At 39.5% G+C, this 25806-nt stretch overlaps 1 protein-coding gene across 6 annotated transcripts in view; it reads left to right on the top strand.

Annotated features, from left to right (window-relative positions):
• Window positions 1-25806, top strand: part of LOC137334751 (protein kinase C and casein kinase substrate in neurons protein 2-like) — a 135203-nt gene that overhangs the window by 107239 nt on the left and 2158 nt on the right. For 5 of the 6 annotated variants that reach the window (XM_067999680.1, XM_067999683.1, XM_067999678.1 and 2 more), the window contains 7 exons: window positions 3595-3830; window positions 4833-4988; window positions 6623-6795; window positions 10952-11072; window positions 19042-19169; window positions 20361-20468; window positions 22784-22977. In XM_067999680.1, coding sequence (XP_067855781.1) covers window positions 3595-3830; window positions 4833-4988; window positions 6623-6795; window positions 10952-11072; window positions 19042-19169; window positions 20361-20468; window positions 22784-22977 — 1116 coding nt within the window. The remainder of the gene's footprint in view (window positions 1-3594; window positions 3831-4832; window positions 4989-6622; window positions 6796-10951; window positions 11073-19041; window positions 19170-20360; window positions 20469-22783; window positions 22978-25806) is intronic. The other variant, XM_067999682.1, reaches the window with a different exon arrangement.

Here is a 25806-nt window from a genome sequence, read left to right as displayed (position 1 = left end):
TTTGGTACATTTTACAGTTGTTAAAAAGAAAGATCTTGCATTTATATAGCACCTTTCTCATCCAATGTTCTCATATCAGGTAACCCTAAAGGGTTTTTCTTTGACCTGAATGAGCCTGGAGTTGATGAACTTGGACAGTTTTAGTTAAAAATTATTGCATATTTGGTAATATTAAGCATCAGTCACATGTATTGTCTTGCTTTGTCAATTTTGAAGTTAATCTAAGTTTTCATGCTTCTGTGTAATGCACAATGTAAGTGGTAATGCAGTTCAGTCCAGCAGCACTTGATTGCCTTTGCTAACTGAATCCCTGGTAATGAGTCAACCCAATTCCTTGCCTCTAGGGCATAGAACAATCCAATATAACATTCCGAATGGGTTGGCCAATTAGCATTTCAGTCTAAAAGTTCCTTTCTGTATATTATTTCAACATACTTTACTGGTTTGAATGAGGCAGTTATATTGCACCTTCCATCAAAAAAGCATTATTAATGCTTGTGATAATGCAATGAAATATTACTGTGGTCTTTCTCTACAGTAAAATCCTGCTGTGCTGTATCTATTTGAATGTATCAATAATAAAGTCCCTAACAAAGTGTCCAGGTCAAAGTTTTGTTTAAATGAATAGGATTTGGAAAAAGGCATATTTGAAAGAATTTTACATCGCAACATGTAGTTATTTTCTATTATTTAAATGTGGGAAACTTTGCATTATAGGGTAAGTTCAGTGCCACACTACTGACGTGGAGTCTCGCTCAGCGAAATTGGCCCCAAGTGTTAATCTTTCAGTGTAAATAAAATCATTTTGTGATAAACAATGATTTGCTTCTCAGGTTGTTACAGCAGTAATACAGTACTGAAAACGGTAAAACAATAGCAGAGTGTGTTGGAGCACCAACATACGCTATATCATAGCATTGCATTATGTAGATGTGATTCCCTCCTCATGCCATTGAGTTTTCAACTTTTAATATGTCACTGTGGGAAGTGAAACTCAGGAAAGTTGTCGCTGGACTTCTGACATGAAACTTCTAATAGCTGGCTCAGAGTGCCATTGTGGTGGTAGGTTACCTGCATCACCTTCAATGGATGTCATGTGCACCAAAGCGATTGGAGAGAAAATAGGGATCTTTAAAGCCCTCACAAAACTTGCAACAGCTATCGCACTTAAATTTGAAACACCCCTACTTTTGCTGAGCACAGAGAAAATAGTCTGTTGTTGCAGTTGGTATTTGTCATTCAGAACTAAAAGCCTCAAATTGATATTTTGATATCAGTTTGCAAAGTGAAAGTTTGAGGAGCTGAATTGGTATCAGTTGAGATGATTTGTCAGTTTTCATTTCAATTTATGTTAATTTATCTCCGTTGCAGTGTCAGCTCAAGAGTGGAGGCTGGGAACTAGAAGTTTGCCTCCCTTCTTGGTCTAGTTCTACTTTCAAAACAGTTGACCCTGGGGATTTGTGCCCAGGAGCTGCTGATGTGTGTAATACAATGAGAGCTACTGACTCATAAGCCAGCAGGTTAATAATGTAAGGAGATGAAATTTGAGATTTTCTTTTCCTCAAAGTTTGGAGAACTAATGCATTTTTCCATAGGCAGTACTTTCAATGTCATGAACTCTACTTCTTCTTGTCATCCTATGACACTTTCCTACAAATCTGAAGGCCTAAGTAGAATTGACCCTTCTCCACATTGCATTCTTGCCCTTTCTATTCAAATCATTCTGACTTTCAACATTTTTAATAAAAAACACAATTTTGGATTCAGTAAAATATGGATAACAGTATTTTGGGGAATTGAATTATAGAAATTTACAGCACAGAAGCAGACCATGTGCCGGCTTAAAAGAGCCATCCAGCCTGATCCCACTTTCCAGCTCTTGGTACATAGCCTTGTAGGTAGTGGCACTTCAAGTGTATATCTAAGTACTTTTTAAATGTGATGAGGGTTTCTGCCTCTCCCACCCTTTCAGGCAGTGAGTTCCAGAACCCCACCACCCTCTAGGTGAAAACATTTCTCCTCAACTCCCCTCTAATCCTTCTACCAATTACTTTAAATCTTTGCACCCTGGTTTTTGACCTCTCTGCTAAGGGAAACAGATCCTTTCCACTATATCTAGGCCCCTCATAATTTTATACACCTCATTTAAATCTCCCCTCAGCCTCTTCTGTTCCAAAGAAACCAACCCCAGCCTATCCAATCTTGCCTCATAGCTAAAATTCTCCAGTCCTGGCAACATCCTCATAAATCTCCTCTGTAGCCTCTCTAGTGCAATCACATCTTTGCTCTAATGTGGTGACCAGAGCTGTATGCAACACTCTAGCTGTGGCCTAACCAGTATTTTATACAGTTCTAGCATAACCTCCCTGCTCTTATATTCTATGCCTCGGATTGAATTCTATTTGCCACTTTTCTGTCCACCTGACCAGTCCATTGATATCCTCCTGCAGTCTACAGCTTTCTTCCTCACTCAACCACATGGCCAACTTCTGTATCATCTGCAAACTTCTTAATCATGCCCCCTACATTTAAGTCTTAAGTCATTGATATATATACTACAAAAAGTGATGGACCTTGTACTGAGCCCTGCGGAACCCCACTGGAAACAGCCTTCCAGTCACAAAAACGCTCGTCGACCATTACTCTCTGCTTCCTGCCACTGAGCCAATTTGGGATCCAACTTGCCACTTTCCCTTGGATCCCATGGGCTTTTACTTTTCTGACCAGTCTGCCATGTGGGACCTTGTCAAAAGCCTAGCTAAAATCCATGTACACTACATCAAACATGCTACCCTCATTGACCCTCCTTGTTACCTCAAAAAAATTCAGTTAGGTTTGTCAGACATGACCTTCCCTTAACAAATCCATGCTGACTGTCCTTGATTAATCCGTGCCTTTCTAAATGACGATTAATACTGTCCCTCAGAATTTTTTCCAATAATTTGCCCACCACTGAGGTTAGACTGACTGGCCTGTAATTACTCGGTCTATCCCTTTCTCCCTTTTTAAACAACAGTACAACATTAGCAGCCCTCCAGTCCTCCAGCACCACATCTGTAGCCAGAGAGGATGGGAAAATAATGGTTCGAGCCTCAGCTATTTCCTCACTTGCTTCTCTTAACAGTCTGAGACACATTTCATCCAGGCCTGGAGAGTTATCTACTTTCAAAGATGCTTAGCCTCTTAATACTCCCTCTCTCTATCTTTACTCCATTCAATATTTCACACTCCTCCTCCTCCTCAACTACAATGCCAGCATCATCCCCCTCTTTTGTGAAGACAGACACAAAGTATTCATTAATAACCATACCCACGTCTTCCATCTCCACACACAGGTTGCCTTTTTGGTCTCTAATAGGCCTTACTCATTCCTTAGTTATCCTCTTGTGCTTTATGTATTCATTAAACATCTTTGAGTTTTCCTTAAGTTTATTTGCCAATATTTTTTCATGCCTTCTCTTTGCTTTCCTAATTTCCTTTTTAACTTCACACCTGCACTTTCTATACTCCTCTAGGCTTAGGTTGTTTGGGTTAACCAATATAATTCATACAACTGCTTGAACATGCATGTCTGTTGACTTGCGATCTTTGCAGGACCACAGTATGGAACTTTAGAAAAGGCATGGATATCATTAATGACTGAGGCAGAAAAAGTCAGTGAGCTGCACCTGGAGGTCAAGAGTGCATTGATGAATGAAGACTTTGAAAAAGTCAAGAACTGGCAGAAGGAGGCCTACCACAAGCAAATGATGGCAGGTTTCAAAGAAACAAAGGAGGCAGACGATGGATTCCGTAAGGCACAGAAACCTTGGGCCAAAAAAATGAAGGAGGTAGGGAGTAACAGATGATCTGTCATAGTTTAACTTGTAAAGGTTGGTTCCACACGAATCTTTCCAATCTTTCCAAATATACTCTAGGCAATAAATTTGAAATGAATTTCTAGGTTGAATTCAAAATGTCACGGGGAGGATATGAGTGGAGGCCAAATGGAGGGATAATCAAAGATCTCCAGTCTGGTCACAGAGCAAGGAAGTATCAAATGTGATTTACCTCTAGACTGCATTGTTTCTGAGGGAAATTGACAAAGGACTGGTAGCAAGTTTTTTGTCCATTCTCTTGGCTAGGAGAGGTACAGGTAAATCTATTGTGCATTCATGCTGCACAAGTTTAGGATCGGTGCAAAGTTGAACCTGCTTTGCACCAATGCAAATTGGGTGTAAAGGCCCAAACTGACTCTGAAAGGAAGCAGAGCGACACTTCCTGTTCCTACTGGTGTCATATTTGGCCCTGACTTTGGATTAATTAACACTATAACTGCAATATTTGCGTCAACACTGGTTATAGTGTGAATGCACCCTAAAATAGGTGGGAGGAGAAAAAAATCTTTAAAAGGCAGCATTTCCCAAACCAAAACAAAGTTGGTTTTAGTGTGTTGATAGGGGAGATGAGGTAAATAGAGTGGGAGGAGGCTCGTGTGGAACATAAACACAGTCATAGACCTGATGGGGCGGATGGCCTATTTCTGTGCTGTAAATTCTATGTAATTCTAGTCACTAACTTGTCATTATAAAAATTTAAAGCAAAACAATGCAAGAATTCTTTAAAGACTGAACAGCAATATGAAAAGTAATTGCCACACAGTTTTATGAGTTGCCATACATAATTTAACCAGTGCAACAATTTATTACTCAATGTTTGCCAAATGTGTCCTTTTTTGTCTGGCCTATCTTTTAACTTTCTTGGTAATTCAAGAGCCTTAACTTCCAGGCTGTAAAAAAGAAGTGTCATTGGTGATCAACCAAACAACTAATACTTTTTTTTTCCTTTTTGAGGTGGAAGCTGCCAAGAAGGCCTATCATGCAGCTTGTAAAGAAGAGAAATTAGCAATATCCAGGGAATCGGCCAGCAGAGCTGATACAAATACAAATCCAGAACAACTGAAGAAAGTGCTGGATAAACTGGAAAAATCTAAGCAGGATGTCCAAAGGGTAAAACTATTTCATGTATTCTGAAACTATCCAGAGATGACAAAATGGGTGAAACACAGAAGAATGCACAACCGCTTACGATACATGAACTGAATAGATTATACTGCCATGTAATGGATGGATATGCAAAATTGCGGAAAAATATATATTCTGACATTCAAGAGACAATCAAATGGTAATGGAAACCTGAGGGCAAAGCAGGGATGCTATCCCCTGCCGGGCTGAGTCTTCCAAAACCTGCGTTGAGAGTGAATATAGATACATTGGTAGAAATTCTGATCGAACATTGAATCAGAACTAAATTCAGTTGACTCTGCAAAATCCTCCTCAATAACACCTGATGTCCTGTGTGAAAACAGTGCACACAGGAATGTAATAAGTGCTTAACATTCTTTTGCTGCATTCCTGTGTGCATTATTTTTACATAGCCATTAACCCATATGCTGTAAAATTGAATTCAACAAATCTGGGAGTTTATGGGCTAGCCCCAGGAAAAATGACCATCAGAGTTGCTGGATTGTTTTACAAACCCAACTGGTTCACTAATATCCTTCAGGGAAGAAAACCCACCATCTCTACCAGGTCTAGCCATCAAGTGACTCCAGTCCCATAATGTGTGTTTGACTCTTAAGTGGCCTAACAAGCAATTCAGTTATAAACAATCGCTGTGGAACACAATCATCGGGAAAATATCAGACTGACCCACTGGCCATGACCCAGATATTGGATCAGAACTAGATTCAGACAGTCCCAGCCCAGTCGACTTGGCAAAGTCTTCAACGCTAACATCTGGGCACTGGTGTCCAAGTTGGAAGAACTGTCCCACAAACAAGTCAAGCAGCAGCCTGACTTAGGCGTATTCACCGAGTTATATCTTGCAGCCAACATCCCACAGACTCCACCATCACCATCCCTAGGTTTGTCCTCTCCCAGAGGCTCAATAGGCTCACCAAAGGTGAGGGCACACTGGTATACAGTCAGTCAAGTCAGCTTGGCTCTGGAAGTCTTTAACCTTTATTCTAAATCCTATGAAGTCTCGTGGCTTCAGGTCAAACAAGGCCAAAGAAACCCCCTGCTTATTCTACCAACCATCCCACCCCACTCCCCAGCTGAAGAATCAGAACTCCCTCACGTTGAAGGAGGAAGCAAGGGCACAGAATGTACTCTGGGTTGGGTATGCCAACGTCTACCACCAAAAGTGGCTTGGTAATCCCACTGCTGGCCAAGTACCGAAGGACATAGCTGTTATGCTAGGCTTGCATCAGGTGGAAATGGAAGTAATCTACAACTTACCGGCCCTCATCAACCTACCTGTTCAAGACACACCTGTCCATGATAGCATTGGCAGGAGTGACTACCAGACAGAGCTGTAAGATTCTATGATTCTGTTTGGAAATTAAAGATTATTATCCATTCTGTTTTAACTGCGATGTTAAATACTGCATGAAAACACAATTTGAAAAAAAAATGCTTTTCTTTATTACAATAGAAATGCACTGTTCCATGTGAAAATATTGCTAGCTAGTCAGTACTTTTTCATTTCAGAGTCCTGCTTATGTGTTTTACGAAACATACTGTTTGGAGTATGGTGCATCTGCTGAACTGAATTTCACAGCCTGTTTCTTACTTTCTAGACAAAGGAAAAGTATGAGAAAACTCTAGATGACTTAAATAAGTCCACACCACAGTATATCGAAAACATGGAGCAAGTCTTTGAGCAATGTCAGCAGTTTGAGGACAAACGACTAAGTTTCTTTCGAGAGGTCCTTTTGGAGGCTGAGCAACACCTTGACCTTTCTGCCACCAGGTGACGAATAATATATTGTGTTTCTGTTGTGATGTATGTGGTACTGAAACACTAAATGTTTGCACTGTTTGGACTAGTTCCAAACAAACTACGTGCAGCATTTTAAGTGAATTATAAAGTCTACAGAAAGAAAGAACTTACATTTATATAGCGCCTTTCATAATCTCCGGATGTCACAAAGCACTTTGCAGCCAATGAAGTATTCTGAAGTGTAGTCCCTGTTGTAATATAGGGAAACGCAGCAGCCAATTTGTACATAACAACAAGGTCCCACAAACGGCAACGAGACAAATGACCAATAAGCTTTTTTTTTTAAAAAGTGATGTTGATTGTGGGATTCGTAGTAGTCAGGACACCAGAACTGCCCTGTTCATCATCAAATAATGCCATAGGATCTTTTACATCTACCTGAAAGAGCAGACGGGGTCTTGGTTTAACATCTTATCCAAAAGACGGCACCTCCGACAATGCAGCACTCCCTCAGTACTGCATTGGAGTGTCAGCCTAGATTATGTGCTATAAGTATTATACGTGCATTTACCTCTCTAATCTAACTGTTCCTGCACTGGCTAGTGTGTGGCTCTAGTAGTAATCCTGAGATTACTACCTTTGTGGTCCTACTTCTTAATCTGCTTCATAACTCCTGGAACTTTTTTCTCAGGACGTGAATCCTGCTCGTGGTAGTCCCATTCACCTATCACCCCTGTCCTCGCTGACCTACATTGGCTCCCGGTCCAGCAACGCCTCGATTTTAAAATTTTCATCCTTGTTTTCAAATCCCTCCATGGCCTCTCCCCTCCCTGTTTCTGTAACCTCCATCAGCCCTACAACCCTCCAAGACCTTTGCGCTCCTTCAATTCTGGCCTGTTGCGCATCCCCAATTTTAATTGCTCCACCATTGGCGGCAGTGCTTTCAACTGCCCAGGCCCTAAGCACTGGAATTCCCTCCCTAAACATCTCCGCCTCTCCACCTCTCTCTTCCTTTAAGACGCTCCTTAAAACCTACCTCTTTGACCAAACTTTTGGTCACGTGTCCTAATATCTCCTTATGTGGCTCGGTGTCACATTTTGTTTGATAACACTCCTGTGAAGTGCCTCGGGACATAAGAACATAAGAAATAGGAGCAGGAGTAGGCCATACGGCCCCTCGAGCCTGCTCCGCCATTCAATCAGATCATGGCTGATCTTCAATCTCAACTCCACTTTCCTGCCCGATCACCATAATCCCTTGATTCCCCTAGAGTCCAAAAATTCATCTATCTCAGCCTAGAGTATACTCAGTGGCTTAGCATCCACAGCCCTCTGGGGTAGAGAATTCCAAAGATTCATAACTCTCTGAATGAAGAAATTCCTCATCATCTCAGTCTTAAATGGCCGACCCCTTATCCTGCAACTATGCCCTCTAGTTCTGGACTCTCCAGTCAGGGGAAACAACCTCTCAGCCTATACCCTGTCAAGCCTCATGTATCTTGTATGTTTCATTGGGATCATCTCTCATTCTTCTAAACTCCAGAGACTAGAGGCCTATTCTACTCAACCTCTCCTCATAGGACAACCCTCTCATCCCAGGAATTAATCTAGTGAACCTTCGTTGCGCTGCCTCTAAGGCAAGTTTAGCCTTCCTTAGATGAAGAGACCAAAACTATACGCAGTACTCCAGGTGAGGTCTCGCCAAAACCCTGTGCAATTGTAGTGAGACTTCCTTACTCTTGTACTCCAACCCCCTTGCACTTAAAGCCAACATGCCATTTTTTTGCTACGTTTTACTATGTTAAAGGCACTATATAAATGTAAGTTGTTGTTGGTTTTGGCATGGACCACATCTTCTATCTGCTACCCCCTCCTTCTCCAAGAGCTTCTGCACCTGCTTCATTATGTTCCTTACATTGGCACCAGGGAGGCAACTGGGGCTTATGTTTATGGTTACAGAAATGATGGTTTACCACTCACTATTGAATCTACCATTATCACTGCATCCTGGCACTCAATTCTTCTCTCTTGGGCAGCCACTTTCTCCATGGTGTCATGGTGTTGCTCATGACTGTTCTTCCCCAAGTTCTAGTCCTCGGAACATGTATTCATTACCCTTGGGTACCTTCTTTCTTCTCTTCTCATCATGATGGATGGTCGCCCTCTTCCAATCCTTCTGTCACTGGGTCTGCCTTTGGGTGACCACTTCTTGGAAAATGTGTTCAGGAAATCTTTGTTTTCCATATGTAACGAGTATCTACCAAAGTTCGTCAAGCGCAGTAGCCTTCAGCTTCAGTGAGTGCAGCTGGAAATACTGGAACCGATCTTAACTGTGGCCACCTGGCATTAGCGGCCTGAAAATGGGAATTCCTCTGGGAATGCATCTTGCCGTCAAGAAGCTAGAGGAGGAAATGCAGAGGAACGTTCACAGAGAGGTCTACCTACGCCCAAAGTTCGCTGCACAAACCCACTGTTACACAAGTATTCAGTTTCATAGACCCCCACTAGAGTTATGTTAACCATCTTGTATAAGTTGAAAGAGCATATTCATAGTGACAGATGTGCACAACCTGCGCTTCCACCTGGGTGTCAATAAAAGACTACACTTCTTGGCACTCATTGATTTACGATGACTTGAAGGTGTGAATGGCTATTAATTATACTTTGCATCTTGAAGGTGTGCCCTACTGAGGTATGGGCATGCATGAGATGGAGTGAAAGAGATGTAAGTTTGTCTGAGTACCTGACATGGGTAAGCAAAAAATGTAGAACAGGCAACTCTTAGTGGAGTGCAATCTTGTGTCATGATAGTTGACAATGTTGTGTAGTCTTAGAAAAAAGAAAGTACTTTCATTTATATAATGCCTTTCACATCCTCAGGACATCCCAAAGCACTTTATAGCCGATGAAGTATTTTGAAGTGTAGTCACTGTTGTAATGTAGGCAAACAGCTTATTTGCGTATGCCAAGATCCCACAAACAGCAATCAGATTAATGACCAGATAATCTATTTTAGTAGTGTTGGTTGAGGGATAAATACTGGCCAGGTCACCTTACCAGATTTCTTAAAGTGTGCCCTTTTCTTGTGCCTCTGTTACAGGTAGTTTCAACAGTGTTGAACCTGGTCACCGCCTACTGTGAGGAATGGTGCACTTTTGTCATCTTTGGGTGCCCTAAAATACCATACCGGGCAGTTGTTGCACCCACCTCATGCAGGTGCACATCCATTGTGCCAGCCATCAAACAGAGTCTGGTGCTATACCAGTCAGTCACTTTCCCATAGAATCCTATTCATGCCTCTACATTGAGCTTCCTTTCATTTCATTTTTGTCTACCACTTTTTCGCTGCCCCCAGCCTTGTTAAAAGCTGACAAATATGTAAAATTAATTTTGAAGCTTAATAAAGACAGAAACAAGATTTACTCCCCTATGCAGCTATTTATCTTTAAATGCCCACACCCTTTTAAATTTGACCTGCTTGCTGGATTTTCCACATCCCCCACGAGGTTGGCTCCTTGCATAAAACTAAAGCTGTACAGTAAACTATGAAGAATTATTCAAATAAGCCGATTTGATAGGGGTGTTCAAAATTATGAAGGGATGGGACAGAGTCAATAGAAACCGACTGCTTACAGCGATTGAGGGGACAGAGATATAAGATTTTGTCGTGAGCTTATTTCCTATCTGCCCTTTATAGCCAGCAGAAAGAGAAATCTTGCATTGCGTAACTGCATGAAAAGGTCTTCCTTGCTATAAAAAAAAGCGTTGCAATAGTATCAGTTTTGCTCCCAAGTTCCTTGTTTGATTAAAAAAGCAGGAATCTTTTTCCTTGTGACTGACCAGTAGGCAGGAGTTGCAGAAGCCGAAATGTTCAAGCCGTAATGATTTTTAACTGGAAACCATTAAGTCGTCTATACCTTCCTGTGGTTTAAAGGACGATCATTTGCCAATTCTTGAGGCCTGATCTTAAAAGTAGCTTTTAAAAATGTATTTTGAGTTATGTACTCCAGAAACAGTACTGAGAGCTGAAGTGGGGGGGGAAATCTCATTCACAGAAATATTGCGATGGTTTTGTACAATGGAAACGTGTGTGACTAAAGAGACTCTACCTCTTATTTCTAATACTTGATGTAAACTCTGTAGATGTTCATTTCTTTGACAAACTTCATCTTTTTTGCTTTTAAAGCTATAGCGCTGTATATCAAGAGCTGGAACAGACAATTAAGTCAGCTGACCCCCAGGAGGATCTTAAATGGTTCAGATGTGTGCATGGTCCAGGAATGCCCATGAACTGGCCACAGTTTGAGGTATGAAAGATAAATTGAATGCAACATCATAGTTAGAAATGTACCTGCTTCATTCCATTTGTTTCCTTTCATATAATAGCTAATTATAGTTCTATGTTGAGTATAAGTTTGTTTACTTCTCTTCCAGTTCTTGCTACACTGGAAGTTAGTTGGAAATAAGAATGTAATGAGACCACTTCAGTGACCCAGAGCATTTGCAAAAGGCTGCTCAACCTAATGGCAATCATTCCCCTATGATGCTACATTTTTTCCCATTTTTCTCTCTCTTTGATTTCTCCATTTCTTATTCTTGTTCAAGTACTCCATAATTTCTCATGATTTTCCTTGTTGAAGGACATAGTCACTTCATTACAACCTATTGGCATTTTTGTTGTATGATTCATTGGGGTCACTTGTCAGAATTCATTGTTTGAAAATAAAATTTCGGTGCTTTCTTTATTAATTATGAATGAAACATGCTAACAAAGTAAAACATGCACGAAATCAATAAATCATTCAGAAGGCAGTGCCTAAATGAGTAGGAGTCTTACTGTGGCATCTCTGGTCAGATCATTGAATATTTTTTGACGTCACTTCTGAAGTCCTCAAGGATCTATACTTGGCCCCCTCCTATTTCTACTGTAATGTCTTTCGGTGGCACAATCCAAAGACCTGATGTCAGGTTCCAAATGTAAGCTGATGACACCCAACCCTTCACCACCACCACCACCACCTGTCTCGACCCTTCCACTGCTTCTGTGTTATCAAACTGCTTGTCCAACATTCAGTCCTGGATTAATTGCAGTTTAATCCAATTAAATATTAGGAAGACTGAAGCCATTGTCTTCAGCCCCACCACAAACTCTGTTCCCTCGCCACTGCTTCCATCCCCCTCCCTGGCCATTATCTCAGGGCTGAATCAAACTGTTCTCAACTTCAGCACCCTATTTGACCCAGAGCTGATCTTCTGACTCCATATCCCCTCCATCACAAAGACTGCCTACTTCTACCTCTGTAACATTGCCCATCTCCACCCTTGCCTCAGCTTTTCTGATGCTGCAACCCTCATCCATGCTTTTGTTAGCTTCAGATTCAACTATTCCAATGCTTTCCTGGCTGGCCTCCACCTTCCACCCTTCATAAACTTGAGCTCATCCAAAACTCTGCTACTTGTAATCTAACCCGGACCAAGTCCTGTTCACCCATCACCCCTGTGCTCGCTGAGCTACGTTGGCTCCCGGTCCCCCACACCTTGATTTTAAAATTCTCATCCTCATGTTCAAATCTCTCCATGGTCTTGCCCTTTCCTATCTCTGGTACCTCCTCCAGCCCTATAACTCTCCAAGTACTCTGTCCTCCTCTGGGCTCTTGTGCATCCCCTACTCCCTTCGCCCCACCATTCGTGGCCGTGCCTTCAGCCGTATGGACCGTAAGCTCTGGAATTCTCTCCCTAAACCTCTCCACCTCTCCTCCTTTAAAACCCTCCTTAAAACCTACTTCTTTAACCAAGCTTTTTAGTCACCCATCCTAATAACTCCTTCTTTGGCTCCGTGTCAATTTTTGTCTGATTACACTCCTCTGAAGTGTCTTGGGATGTTTTCCTACATTAACGGTGCTATATAAATGCAAGTTGTTGTTGTTACCCATATGAATCCTTGAATTCATACCTGGAATCATGTGACCTATGTTGTTCCTTAATCCTATAACAATGAAAAGTTAGCCTATTACTGAATACTGCTAGATTTGTATTGTGTTCCTAAATGCCAATGCATTGTTAGTTTGAATGCAATTCGTATAATTTTGGCAGTTTGGTATATACAGGTTAATGTTGTAGGAGTTTAATCAATCACCTAAGTGCTGAGATTGTGTAATAATTTTAGTACTGTGCAGGCTGCCTACACCTTTAAAAACAAAAGCCAAAATTTTGGTCTTGTTATTTGACCTATATTCTGCTGCCACTAGGTTTTACCGGTTTGGTTTGTATCTCTGTCATGCTTTGTTTGCTGTTAACGATCAAGAGGATAATGTAGGTCATGGGAAGATTAGCGAAGACAGCCTGATTTATTGAGTTTAAGAACATATTCTATGATACGTATCTGTTCCAAAGTCAATGATTATTTAGTTTAAACAAAATTATTTTAAATTCACTGCCAGTAAGTGGAATAATGCCAGAATAATTGGAGCAACCTTTTTTAAAGGTTTCCAATACAACCAATATACAATATGCACTGCTTCTGTGAAAAAAATCTACAATACAGAATATGACTTCTACCATTATATGTTATAGACAAACAAATTTTACATGTTCAACTCAGTATTCTAATATTATTCTAAGTGAATGGTATTCAGTGGAATAAAACTAAATGATTAAACAAAAATCGCAAATTGACTTTTTAAATTCAAGGCAACTCGTTTTTGAAAGAGGTCCTTATTGTTTGAGGTTAGGGAAGGAATTGTCATCCATCGTTTATAGTGCAGTGATACACATGAGGGATGCAGTGATATGTTCTGATGTAAACTTCAATATTGCATCTCAGTGTTTCCCAAATAGTGAGTTTGCCAGACAATTTTCAAGAGATGGTGTCTCTTTTAATGGGCAGGTTAGAAATGCTTGCTAACTTTGCATAAAGAATGATATATTTTTGCTTGTATGATTACTACTTATGCATCGTGCTTGCTTTTACATACTATTTACATTAATTTTAGTTTTGTTTTACTGGCCACTTTTTCATTTCTATGTAAATTGCTTTGATGTAGCAAGCACTTGGCCATGCACAGCCTCAAAAAACATTCCGGTCCTGTAATGTATCCTACAAAATTTTGAATCTGTCCTCAGTCACTACAGTACAGCAGAAACGCTAAGTTATGAGCACAACTGAAGCTGGAGACAAATGTAAGAGTTCCATGCGCCTTTTAACATTTTCTGTGTGTGCGATTTTTTTTTTAAGATGTGATTTGTGTATTATTTCCAAAATGATCTTTTTTTGTGAAAGCATGCTGCCTTGATAAATGTAAGACTGCAATTTATGATATGGCTGTGCATGCTTCAGATATGATTCGAAAGCATACTTGCTTATAATTGCATGTTTCACAACTCTGAATTGCTAGTCTGAATAATATGCTGTGTTGTACAGATTATGTTGAAGATCACCAAGTTTTTAGTGGTGAAACAGTTCTGTTTGAGACCATAATCTTTGCCATCACTTTCATAAATTCAAATCTAGCCAACCAATAAATCTCTACTTGGGGGAAAATGTGGTAGTAAATAGTTTTCTGAAGTTGAGCAATATCCACCTTTATTTATCTCAAATCTTTTTCATGAATTGCTTTTATTTTGTGTTTGATCAAAAATTATTTGGGCACAGGCACGTGGAAATAAATAGAAATGAGAAAAATACCTTCTGCCAATGGTAGAGTATTTTTTTTAATTAATTAGTATTTCGGTACAAAACAGGCATTGGATACTAGTTTCTTAAATTTACATAATAATGTTGATACAAATACAAACTGGGAATCTGAAGCAAAACTTAAAAATCATGGAAATATTTAGCAGGCCAGTTGGCAACTGCAAAGAGAAAACATGGATTAATGTTTCAGATATATATCAGTTAACCTATCATTTCTTTTTACAGATGCTGACTGACTGCACGTCTAATATATGTCCAATATTTTCCCTTTTTAAAATAGTTTTCTCAAATAACTTGCCAAATGTTTAACTTCAGTAATAAGCTGCAGTCAAATATTTTAGATTTTCAAGTTGTAAAGAGGGTTACTCTAAGGAATTTCTTGATTTAAATTTTTAATGGACGATATCTGTGTAGAAAAATACGTTTCATCAGTAGCTCCATGTCTGAAGTGCCTAACTCAGTACCCGATCTGTCATACCAAATCTGTATGACTGTATCCAGCCATAACAAGTATTACAGTTTTTTTTACATTTTAATTGGTACAACAATCATTTTAATTCCCTCTTTGGAGCCTCATAGAAACCCAACAGGTGAAGTCTGAAAGATGACCAAAAACTGCTTAGCACTATTAGCAAGCATCAGCTGGATTTGATTGAAGAGGATCAACATGTTATCATGAGGGTAAACCAAAAAAAGACATATCAGAGTTTTCTTTAATTATTCAAACTTTTTATAAAATCACATCCCAGGTCGTGTGGTTCTCATTATATGATGCAGAGTATTTCTGTGTGCATACCTATTCCATCATAGTCAAAGATTGCCATAACTGGATGAATTTTTTTTCTCCTTTCTATCTTTTATCCCCTTTACTATTTTATCCTTATAAAACTCAACGGAAACAAATGTTCATCTCAAGATGCAACAGTGTTTTTGTTTATTTAATGATCACAAGATTGGTTTGGATGAAGATGGTCATTCAGCCCATTTGACCTCATCCTTCCAGAGATTTTGCAAATTGGGCTTTCACAGTGCCCATAATCTTGTTTTTTTAAATAAACCATAGGTTCTAATATTTTTTATGGTTAGCAAATGTGTAACTGTAATTTTTAAGTTGGTGATTTATTTTCAAGGTTTAGAACATCTTCATTATATCTTAAGTTTTTTTCACTCCCAGGGATCTTTGGTGTGTCTGTATGTGTGAAGCTTGGAGTCTAAAGTTTGTCACATCCAGGATAACAATTTTAACTCAGTTTTGAAGCCTTAGTGCTGTTGAAGGATTCAGTGTTCTTTCAACAGTGCCATGCGTTTTAATCATATTTAAAAGGCAATTATCTAAACTTAATGTAGTAAATGTTATTCTAACATTTTAGCATTTGGTATGTTGGCATTTTAACATTTATTTCAAGAGTAATGTGACAATAGCATAGTGTTACATTTTGTAAACTTTTCCAATTTTTTTTTCTGGCTAACGTTTATCAGGATGAAGTAAGTATTTCTTTCACCTGTTAAGTCTGCAAATTTCATCATATTGCAAATGAGAAAATATTCTATAATGGTTCAAGTAACTCCAGTGGTTAATCAGTTGACTTATGTTCACCGGTCTGTTGGATCCAGGAAACACATTGTGGAAGATCTCCACTAGAGAATGGTTCTAAGCATTCAGAATTTATCTTCTAAATGGGACTATTCCTCTCGAGCTGTAGTTTCATCACCAGGAAACAGAAAAACATGGTGTAGCAAACAAAAATGCCCACTTAAAGAAAGAATGAACTTGCATTTATACACGACTTGCCACTTCCTTGTTGTGTCCTAACATGCTTTACAATCATCGGCTAATTTTGAAGTGGAGTCACTGTTATTTTGTAGACAATTTGTTTAACAGCAAGGTCACCATACACAGCAAATGAATGACCAGATAATCTCCTTTTGGCCCATGAGGGAGAAGTGCTCTCCAGGATACCAGGAAAACACCTTGCTCTTCGAATAATACTATAGGATCTTTTAGCGTCCACGTAAACAAGCAGAGGGGGGACCTTGGTTCAAATCTCATCCAAAGGACGTCCGCTTCAGAAATGCAGCATCCTTTTAGTACTGCATTGAGATATGTGCTCAAGTATGTAGCTTGAATGTACAACCTTGTATCTCAGAGATCAGGGAGCCGAGCTGACACTTAATTCCTACTCTCCTGTTGCCCTGCTTCCGTCTTAGCTGCTCTTCATATGCTTTTTTTGAAACACACCTGATTTGGCTTGCAATAGGCCTGGAGGGGAGAAAAAAGGAAAAGTATGTGTTTATAAAAAAAAAAGCATATTTTTGTATGAAAACTTTTCAGCAACAGGCGATAGAGGTCCTGCAAAATCTGCTTACAAGACAAGGTGATGGTGATCTGCTAATTTGCAACCTCAAATTGACCTGTGATGCCTGCTAGAGTTTATGATGGAACCATATGTAAAAAAAAAATTCTCCAGGGCACATAACATAGAAAAATAAAAGGTACAAAGCCAAGCAATGATTTGAGAGTTGGTGACCAAAAACCTAATTGAAAAGATAGGTTTTGAGAGAGTTTTTAAAGATGAAGGGAGAGATGGATAGGTTTAGGGAGGGAGTTCCATAGATTAGGGCCAAGACAGCTGAAGGCCCTGTCACCATTGTTGGGGGGGAAGGGAGGGGGGTTTCTCCAAATGCTAGAGTCGAAGGGCTGAAGAATGTGAGAAGGGATTTAAGGCTGGAGGAGGTTGCAGAGGAAGGGTGGGGCAAGGCTGTGGCGTGATTTGAAGACAAGGATTTAGTTTAATTTAATGTGCCAGGGGGCAGGAAGCCAATAGGTCAGCTAAAAAAGGAATTATGGATGAGCGTGACAGGTTATAGGCAACTGAGTTTTGGATAAGTTGGAATTTGTGAAGGGTTGAGTTTGAGAACCTGGCAAGGCTGACATTGAAGAAATTGTATCTAGAAGTGATAAAAGCATGGATGAGGATTTCAACAACAGTAGGAGTGGATGTAAATATAAGTGGTTTTGGTGATGGATATGATGTGGGATTTGAAACATTGGGTCAAACAAGACGCCAGGGACTTCGTACGATTCAGTCTGAACAGGTGGTTGGGAAAGGGAATGAAGTCAGTGGTAGGGGAATGGTGTTTATTGCAGGAGCTGAAAATTAAGGATTCAGTCTTTCCAATGTTGAATTGGAGGAAATTTTGACTCATCCACGACATGGCGTCAGACAGGGTGTCTGACAGCATAGAGGTGATCGTGGGGTGAAGGGAAGTGGTGGAGAGGTAGAGCTCAGTGTCAACAGCATATGTATGGAAGCTGATGACATCACTGAGGAATGTAGATGAGGAAGAGGAGAGAGCCAAAGTTTGATCCTAGGAGGACTCCAGAGGCGACTGAGAGAGGGCAGGAAGAGAAGTTGTTGCTGGAGATATGCTGGCTGTATTCAGACAGGTAACAGTGAAGCCATGTGAGAATAGTACAATGGAGCTGGAAAGCAGAGGAGATGCGATGGAGGGGAAGGGCATAATCAACCATATTGAAAGCTGCAGAGATGTTGAGGACACGGAGGGATAACGGACCATAGTCACAGAGTGTCTTTCTTAACTTTGGTCAGGATAGCTTCAATGCTGCGTAGTAATAGGGCAGTAGATGAAAATAATGGGTGCATCAAAAATTTTGTCATCTTGTGTATATGAACAACATGGGATCTGCAATTACACGTGGAAGCTGTCTCAACTTTTGTGGCATTATGAGGATGTGTGTTTTATTATTAGTTAAACTTTTAACTCAAATACCACACAACCAGTGTACAGCTGTTAAAAATGAAATTGATTTGCAAAATGCTGTTTAACATTTGTTTGATTTGTTATTTCTTAGATTCTGGTTAATTTGAACGGTTTGATTATGCATATTACATGGCGATATGAAAGAAGTGCTTAAAATTATGAAAGGATGGGATAAGGTAGATAGAAACAGACTATTTCCAGACTGGGGCCAGAGATACAAGATTAAATGTAAGAGATTTAGAGCAGATGGCAGGAGAAACTTATTTACACAGCAAGTTGTAAGGATGTGGAATTCACTTCTAGGGTTAGTGCTTGAGCCAGAAGGTATACCAACATTCTAAGTTATATTGGATAGATGGATGAAGAATAGAGGTTGAAGGGATATGGGAATAGGGTGGGGAAATGTGATTAGAACTACGTATTTGCTTGCATGGAGGGTAAACACCGACATGGACTAGTTGGACCGAGAGGCCTGTTTTCACGTTGTAACTTCTATGTATTCAGTTTTGAATTTTTCAGCATTTTCTGACAAAATTGTACAGAGAATTCCATGGACACTGTTGATTGAAAATCATCTTTTAGCTCTGTTGCTCATAATTCAGAGTATTGGAAACTGAACCCACCATTTAAAAACAGTACACTGAGACTGATCACTGTTCAGGAGCACATAATTATAAAATGGCCCTTAATTCTCATCTTTTTGAAAATGTTTACTGTTTGTAGACACTATTTAACAGAATATGTCAATATTGTGGCCAGAAAATTATTTGATTTTCATGCACTCTTATCTATAATAACAGGAATGGTGTGGTGACCTCAACCGTACACTCAGTAGGAGGGAAAAGCCTAAAAAGACTGGAGATGGAGTGACATTGACCAGTATCAGTCAGACAGGAGATCAGGCATCCCAGCCATCCAAACACAGCAGGTAAGAGATTCAAAACTTCTATATTACTGCCAGTTTCACTCAGGAGAGAAATAACAAAGAATATATGTCTGACAATGCAGACTGTGCAGTCAAGTATTTCAGTACCTCATTAGCCATGTGGTGATTACACACATTTGTTGGGGGGGGGGGGGGGGTGGAGTTTGCTTATTGTAGATAATGCTTTTGTACAAAATTATCCAGTGCTTATTAATTGATTGTTTTATACTGAAGACTGGATTCTTTTTAAAACAATTATTGCAGTCCATCCCAACAGTTTTATACAGAACCAGATGACTTCATTTAGCAGTGAACCAAAAGAAAGAATCACGCTTCAATTCAGAATTATTTATTTTATTGGTGACTTTCAGATACATTTCAAAAAGATATTCTATGCATGAACTGCACTAAATATTTTATTGCAGTTGAGTTGTTTATAGACGCATTTAATTTTGTGGCAAATCGTCCTATCTGTGGATTTTTCAAATCACTGGCTTTCTGAAATCTACAGTTTTAAAAGTCACCTTGTACTGCTTGACTATATATCAGAACAATTTGCAAACAATGCACATTACTGTGACTGGTGCAGGTTTGCCATAAGCGCTATTTTCCAAGACCCTGCACAGCAGCGGGGTCTCGCACGCAGTGTGTGACATGGAAAATTACAGGCAGCGCACTCACAAATTTCTAATAAGCCGCCTGCAGTGTGCAAGGCCGAGCTGGTTAGAGTGGGGTCTCGGAAAATTTACTTTGATATCACTTGGCAATGGAGCAGAGTTAGTATTAAAAAAACCCCACAGAAAACCTGAGTTAAATATCTGTTGAAGTTTTGGCTAAAATTTGTGAGACACTGCACGCACAACCTTTGAACCCAGAACACCAGACTTTTGTTGCCAAAGTTTACATTGGAATAAAAAGATTGCTTGTGCAAAAAGCCATACGGATGCCAACCCTAATCTGCAGATTTGTATTAATCAGCAAGAAATTTTGTTGTGATTACAGGATGCCCTGTGTCATTCAGGTGAAATTGTTTGCTTTTAGAAAAGTCACAATGATGGTATTTAATAAGTGTGATTCATGAAGCTGGTCAGCAACATAATTAACTTTATTTCTGTCAGCTGATGGAACATATTATTGATTGAATTTAATTGTGAAAGGAGCTCGCTCTTAATGATGTTATTTCCCAAATGACAGTCTTAGTGTCCGGAGTACTACTAACTCGATACGTTCCAGTTGTAACCCATTTGAGGAAGAGGAGAATGGCAAACCTGTCGACGAGAAGGAGAGCACAATAACCAAAAAGTTGGTGAAAGATTGATTTTGATGAACTTCACACTTTCATGCTGCTGCTTAATATTTCCTTATTCTAGGTTCCACAAAGTCAGTGTACTGACTGATGCATGGATTTGTGCAGTGTGGTTCTATACTCCAAAGAGCTCTAAATATGTTTCTTCTTCCTTTTCTTAAAACAATTTTCTTACTTACAGAGTTACCATCTTCATACTTACTTGCTCGTTTTTTTTTAACATTGTTGAACTACTTGCCACCTTAACAATGCTTATCTTGTTGCTTCCTGTGGCTCTTCTATTTTTGTGCAATCTATTACATTCTTTAATTTGAGCAGTTGCTGTGTGTTTGCATGTGGAAGTGATTTCTTAAAAGTTTGAAATTTAGAAACCTATTTTCAGTTTTTTTTTAGAAACTTCTGTTGGTGGGAGGAGAGGGAAAGAGTAAGAAATGCTGTCTTTGTACTTGCCACTAGAGTTGGAGAGTGGAAGAATGAATAATGTTGTCTTTATACTCATCATTGGTGCTGTGCTTTACCAAAAAGGGCTCCTGTTGATTTTCCTGTTTTAGTTTAAAAAATATTAAATTCCCAAAATAGCTTGATTTTGGAGTAAATGAGAGCACCTCAAGATATGATCTTGTCCATTTCTTTTTTATTTTTCACTTTTCTGGCAATTATTCTCCCCTCTCCCTCCAGAATGGTGGTTGGTTAGCTGGGCTACAGTCACGCTCCCACTGCCTTGTTCAAGTGTTATTCTTCATGCAAATACATAGGACCAGGAGTAAGCCATTCAGCCCCTCAAACCTATTCCACCATTCTATTAGATCATGGCTGATCTGTACCTCAACTCCATTTACATCCCTTGATATCTTTACCGAACAAAAATCTATCTATTTCAGTCTTGAAAACTGAAATTGCCCTCACATCCACAGCCTTTAGGGAGAGAGGAGTTCCAGATTTCTACTACCCTTTGTGTGAAAAAAGTGCTTCCTGATTTCACTCTTAAATGACCGAGCTCTAACTTTAAAATTATGCCTTCTCGTTCTGAATTCCCCCACTAGAGGAAATAGTTTCTCTGTATTTATTCTATCAAAACCCTTTATCATTTTAAAGGCCTTGATTAGATCACCCCTCAACCTTCTAAACTCAAGGGAATACAAACCAAGTTTATGTAACTGTCCTCACAATTTAACCCTTTATGCCCCAGTAACATTCTGGTGAATCTGTGTTACACCCCTCCAAGGCCAGTATATCTTTCCTGTGGCTCGGTGCCAAAAACTGAAGGCAGTACTCCAGACAGGGTCTGACTAAGTTTCTGTACAACTGAAGCATAACTTCCTCATTTTTGTATTCCAATCCCCTTGAGATAAAGGCCGACATTCCGCTAGCCTTTTTGATTACTTTTTGTACCTGGACGGTGAGTATGTGCAAGCTGTTCAATTGCCAGACATTACAGTTGAGCTTGATACTGTCTATAGCAGAAATCCACATAGGCACACTTCCAGCAGGAGCTTACTGGAATAAGAATCCAGGCTAATTTTCGCCTTCCTTGACGCAGGAGTAATGAGGCTAGGTGCAGTGCCCCCACCACCACCTTAGCTGAGATCAACTAACTCAGCACAGACCGAAGATCGAATCCTGATCTTTCCCAGTCTGCAGAGCTCAGCTACTAATTTTTTTTTAACTGGATTAGAGAATGAGATTGAAGCGCAATATTGAACAAAAAGGCATGTATCTACCCGCTTTTGAAATAGCGATTACTTCAACTTCATCTCACAGTAAACTGAATATTTGTGTGCTTTTTTCAGTATTGTCTGATCAAAAGTGGTTTCATTTTTAGTATTTTTAAATTATATTTACCCTTTCCTGCTGTTAATCCCTATGTGTTGTGCACTGTTTCCATCTGCCATGGGAGGCTGGAAACCTACTCCCAGGCCTTACAACCAGGTACTCATAAGTACATGAAAGTGACAAGGGTGATTCTCCTTCTGACTTTCTTACTCTCTTTATCTTGACACCACCCCCCCGCCCCCCACCTCCCCGGACAACCTCTGACCTCCCTAGCTCCTCATCATGGCAGGGGTTAGATGGGTGACTATGGGGATTCTATCATTCTGATCCTGGACTCTTCCACTGCTGACACTACAACACCAATACATTGCCCCTCTGATCATAATTTGTTTAGTTTGATTCATAATCAGTGTATCGATGGGAAGTCTGTCTTAAAAAGGAGTCAGCTTAAATTGCTCTGAGAAGATTTCATCCTTGACTATGATTAATAACTTGATTGCCAAGTACAGTAACTTTTTTTTTATTCTTTGGAACTCAGTGTTAGCAGCTACGAAAAGAACCAAAACTATACCACAGAGTGGTCAGATGATGAAACCAACAATCCCTTCAGCTGCAATGAAACAAATGGTGATAATCCTTTTGATGAGGACCATTCAGCAGGATCAGAAATCAGAGTGCGAGCATTGTATGATTATGAAGGGCAGGAACATGATGAGCTTAGTTTCAAAGCAGGTGGGTATCCATGTATTTCTAAACTTGAATCTGAATAGTTTTATTCTTAGATCTTAGTAGATAGAACTGCGTGTCATGGACAGGCATTACCAGGTTGGTTCTTGTTTTCAAATGGTTTGTGTTGGGAAGAATGCACAGTATGAGTGGCTGGAAAGGTGGTTGCCATTTTTTTGAATGCCTGGGATTTTTAGGTGGAGCCTGCCAGCTTATTCAGCAAGTGGGATTCTGGATGTGTCCAGATCAAATGGGAGCTTAGAGCTTTCAGAATTCCAAGTAAATGTTAGTTTTGGTGCATTCAGCATGTGAACCTGGGCATCAGTATAACCATAATGCCTTCATGCTGACCCCTGTTCTTCTGCCACCTTGATGCAGTATTAAGTTTGTCCCAATTCTATTTTACTATTTTATTTCTGCTCCTAGGATGTTGCAGGTATTTTGTCAAGGTTATGGAATGTCAGTATGGACACTTTCAATGCAGATTTGAATGGCTATTGTTTTTTACTTTTTAAAAAAAAACATGCTAGGGTTAAAGGATATCAATAAAACTCCTAAGCTTGCATTTTGGTCTAAGACAGCTCGTACCAGTTTGTTTTTCATATCTAAGATTTTCTATATTTCTTTTATATGAACTCTCAAAATTTACATGATGACAGGCCTAGAGATGGATTATAGCCAGTTTCCATGAGGCCCTGATGTTAGGCCATGGTCCAGACTCCTAACTAGCAACAAAGATATTTTTATTTTAAAATTTCACTCTTTCTTCAGTTTTTAATAAAACATTGCCCCTTGTCACTATTTCCTATTTGTATCACATCTAAGTTGTCTTTCAGTCATGGAATAACATAATGCTTGGTGCTACATTATTGTGCGCCCCAGTCAATAGTTAATCATTCTATTCTGGATTTCATAACAAGCCTGCACTGATTCAGAATTCCTATTATTTTATAGTTATCATTAGTTTAACAAAGCTGAACCTCTAATATCACTGACAAAAATAAAGCAGTTTACTGTGTTTTGGTCTGGTAATTCCCTTTAATTCAGACACAATATATAATATGTTTAGCTAGGAACCTGCACTCCCCCAGCCTGTATGTTTGTTTCCATGGCAACAGGTTTGAGAAAGGAACCAACGCACATTCAGATATTTACATACTTTGTCATTTGTTCAGTTATGGATATCAGTCACTTATTTTTGAAAGTGACTAGCAGGTATGAAAATCTAACAAGTCTCGGCAATCATTCAAGAGGTATAAAAAGTGCAAACAGAGAAGTCATTCCAGTAGGGCTGAGTTGAACAGACAAAGACAGTCAACTAGCGAGCTCTTGCAGTTAGTAAAGAGCACAAGTAAAAAATGAACTGCACATATAATTTATTTACAGAAGAACAGTTTAGTGAATAGATTGCAACCTTTTGTTTTTCCTTTTGAAGTGATAGCTAATAGAATTTCTGTTCTTACATATATTTGCTTGTTCATTGTTTAATAAATTTGCTTAGTAGTTTAAACCTAGAACAATGTTCTCTCACTTATCAAGGTCTAAATCGAGATCCTTTGGAGGCATTGGATAATTCTAGTAGCTTAAAGATAACTAATAGATAATAGGGTTTTCTGTATGTTATCCCTGATATGTTACTGAATATTTATCTAAGGCTGGTGAAGGCACTCTCAAAGGCAATTGGCATCATTTTTGAGGGTGTCTAAAGATCTGGAGCAAAGAAGGATAGAAAGAAACCAAAATGTAGCAACCATCATGATCATTTTGTTGTAAACTGCTAAAATGGACTACTTGAATTATCCCTGTGAAGAAAACTATCCTAAATCCACTTTTGAAATAAATTCCCTATTGAGAACCGTCATCACACGGACTGCAGCGGTTCAAGAAGGCGGCTCACCACCACCTTCTCGAGGGCAATTAGGGCTGGGCAATAAATGCCGGCCTCGCCAGCGACGCCCACATCCCACGAACGAATAAAAGAGTGGTCCTGCAGCATGCACTTTTTACTTATTCTACATGTAGCTACACCAGTTGAAAGCATTTCTGACAAACAGTAAGTTTGATTTAAATTCTCTTCTCCTCCCCAATTTTTTAACATTTTACCTATATCACACATCATTCTACAACTAAGGGGGCAGGCAGCTGGTCTGTTCCCAGCTTATAATAATGCTAATTTATTACAAGATATTAAGATTTGTGCAACGCCTGCATGGTAGATTCATCTTTTTCAGGAGAAGAACATTGTTCCCACCTGATACCTCCTGGATGAATGCAATATTGTGGAGGATACCTGTACCTTCCCATAACATAGTTTGTTCACGCACAAGTGTACTGTACCCCTGTTTCCTCAAATAACCGCTGTTCTTCTCTCTTGCTTCCCCCTCCGCCCCATTAATTCATCCAGGACTAAAGTTTTATTGAAGACCAAATATGAAATTTAAGAATTGTTTTGGTCACTATGTGTAGTGAAATCATGGTGTCAATAAATAAATATTCATTACATCGAGCATTGTGCTAACTTTGTGGCAGTGCTTTACTTTGATCAGAAGAATGTAGTTTTTTTTTAAAGAGAGAGTGTATGATTTCACAAGAAGTACTGACCAGAGGACATCTTCATGAAGGCATTCACAATATCACTACACATAGTGACCTGAGCAGGGTTTCCCCAGCTCCACACAAGCCAGTGATTAATTGTCCTTTAACAAACTATAGCCACATAACAAAAACCTTGAAAGCTGTTTTCTCATAAAAAGGCAGAATGAATTGAATTTGATCAGTGTTATCACTAAAGTTCCTTGATGACGTCTTGCAATAAAAGTTTGCTATATATTTTTG

This window comes from Heptranchias perlo, chromosome 18, assembly GCF_035084215.1.
Source record: "Heptranchias perlo isolate sHepPer1 chromosome 18, sHepPer1.hap1, whole genome shotgun sequence".
In the NCBI taxonomy this organism is placed as follows: Eukaryota; Metazoa; Chordata; class Chondrichthyes; order Hexanchiformes; family Hexanchidae; genus Heptranchias; species Heptranchias perlo.
The sequence above is the reverse complement of the archived record's forward strand: the minus strand, read 5'-3'. Positions and strand labels throughout refer to the sequence as shown.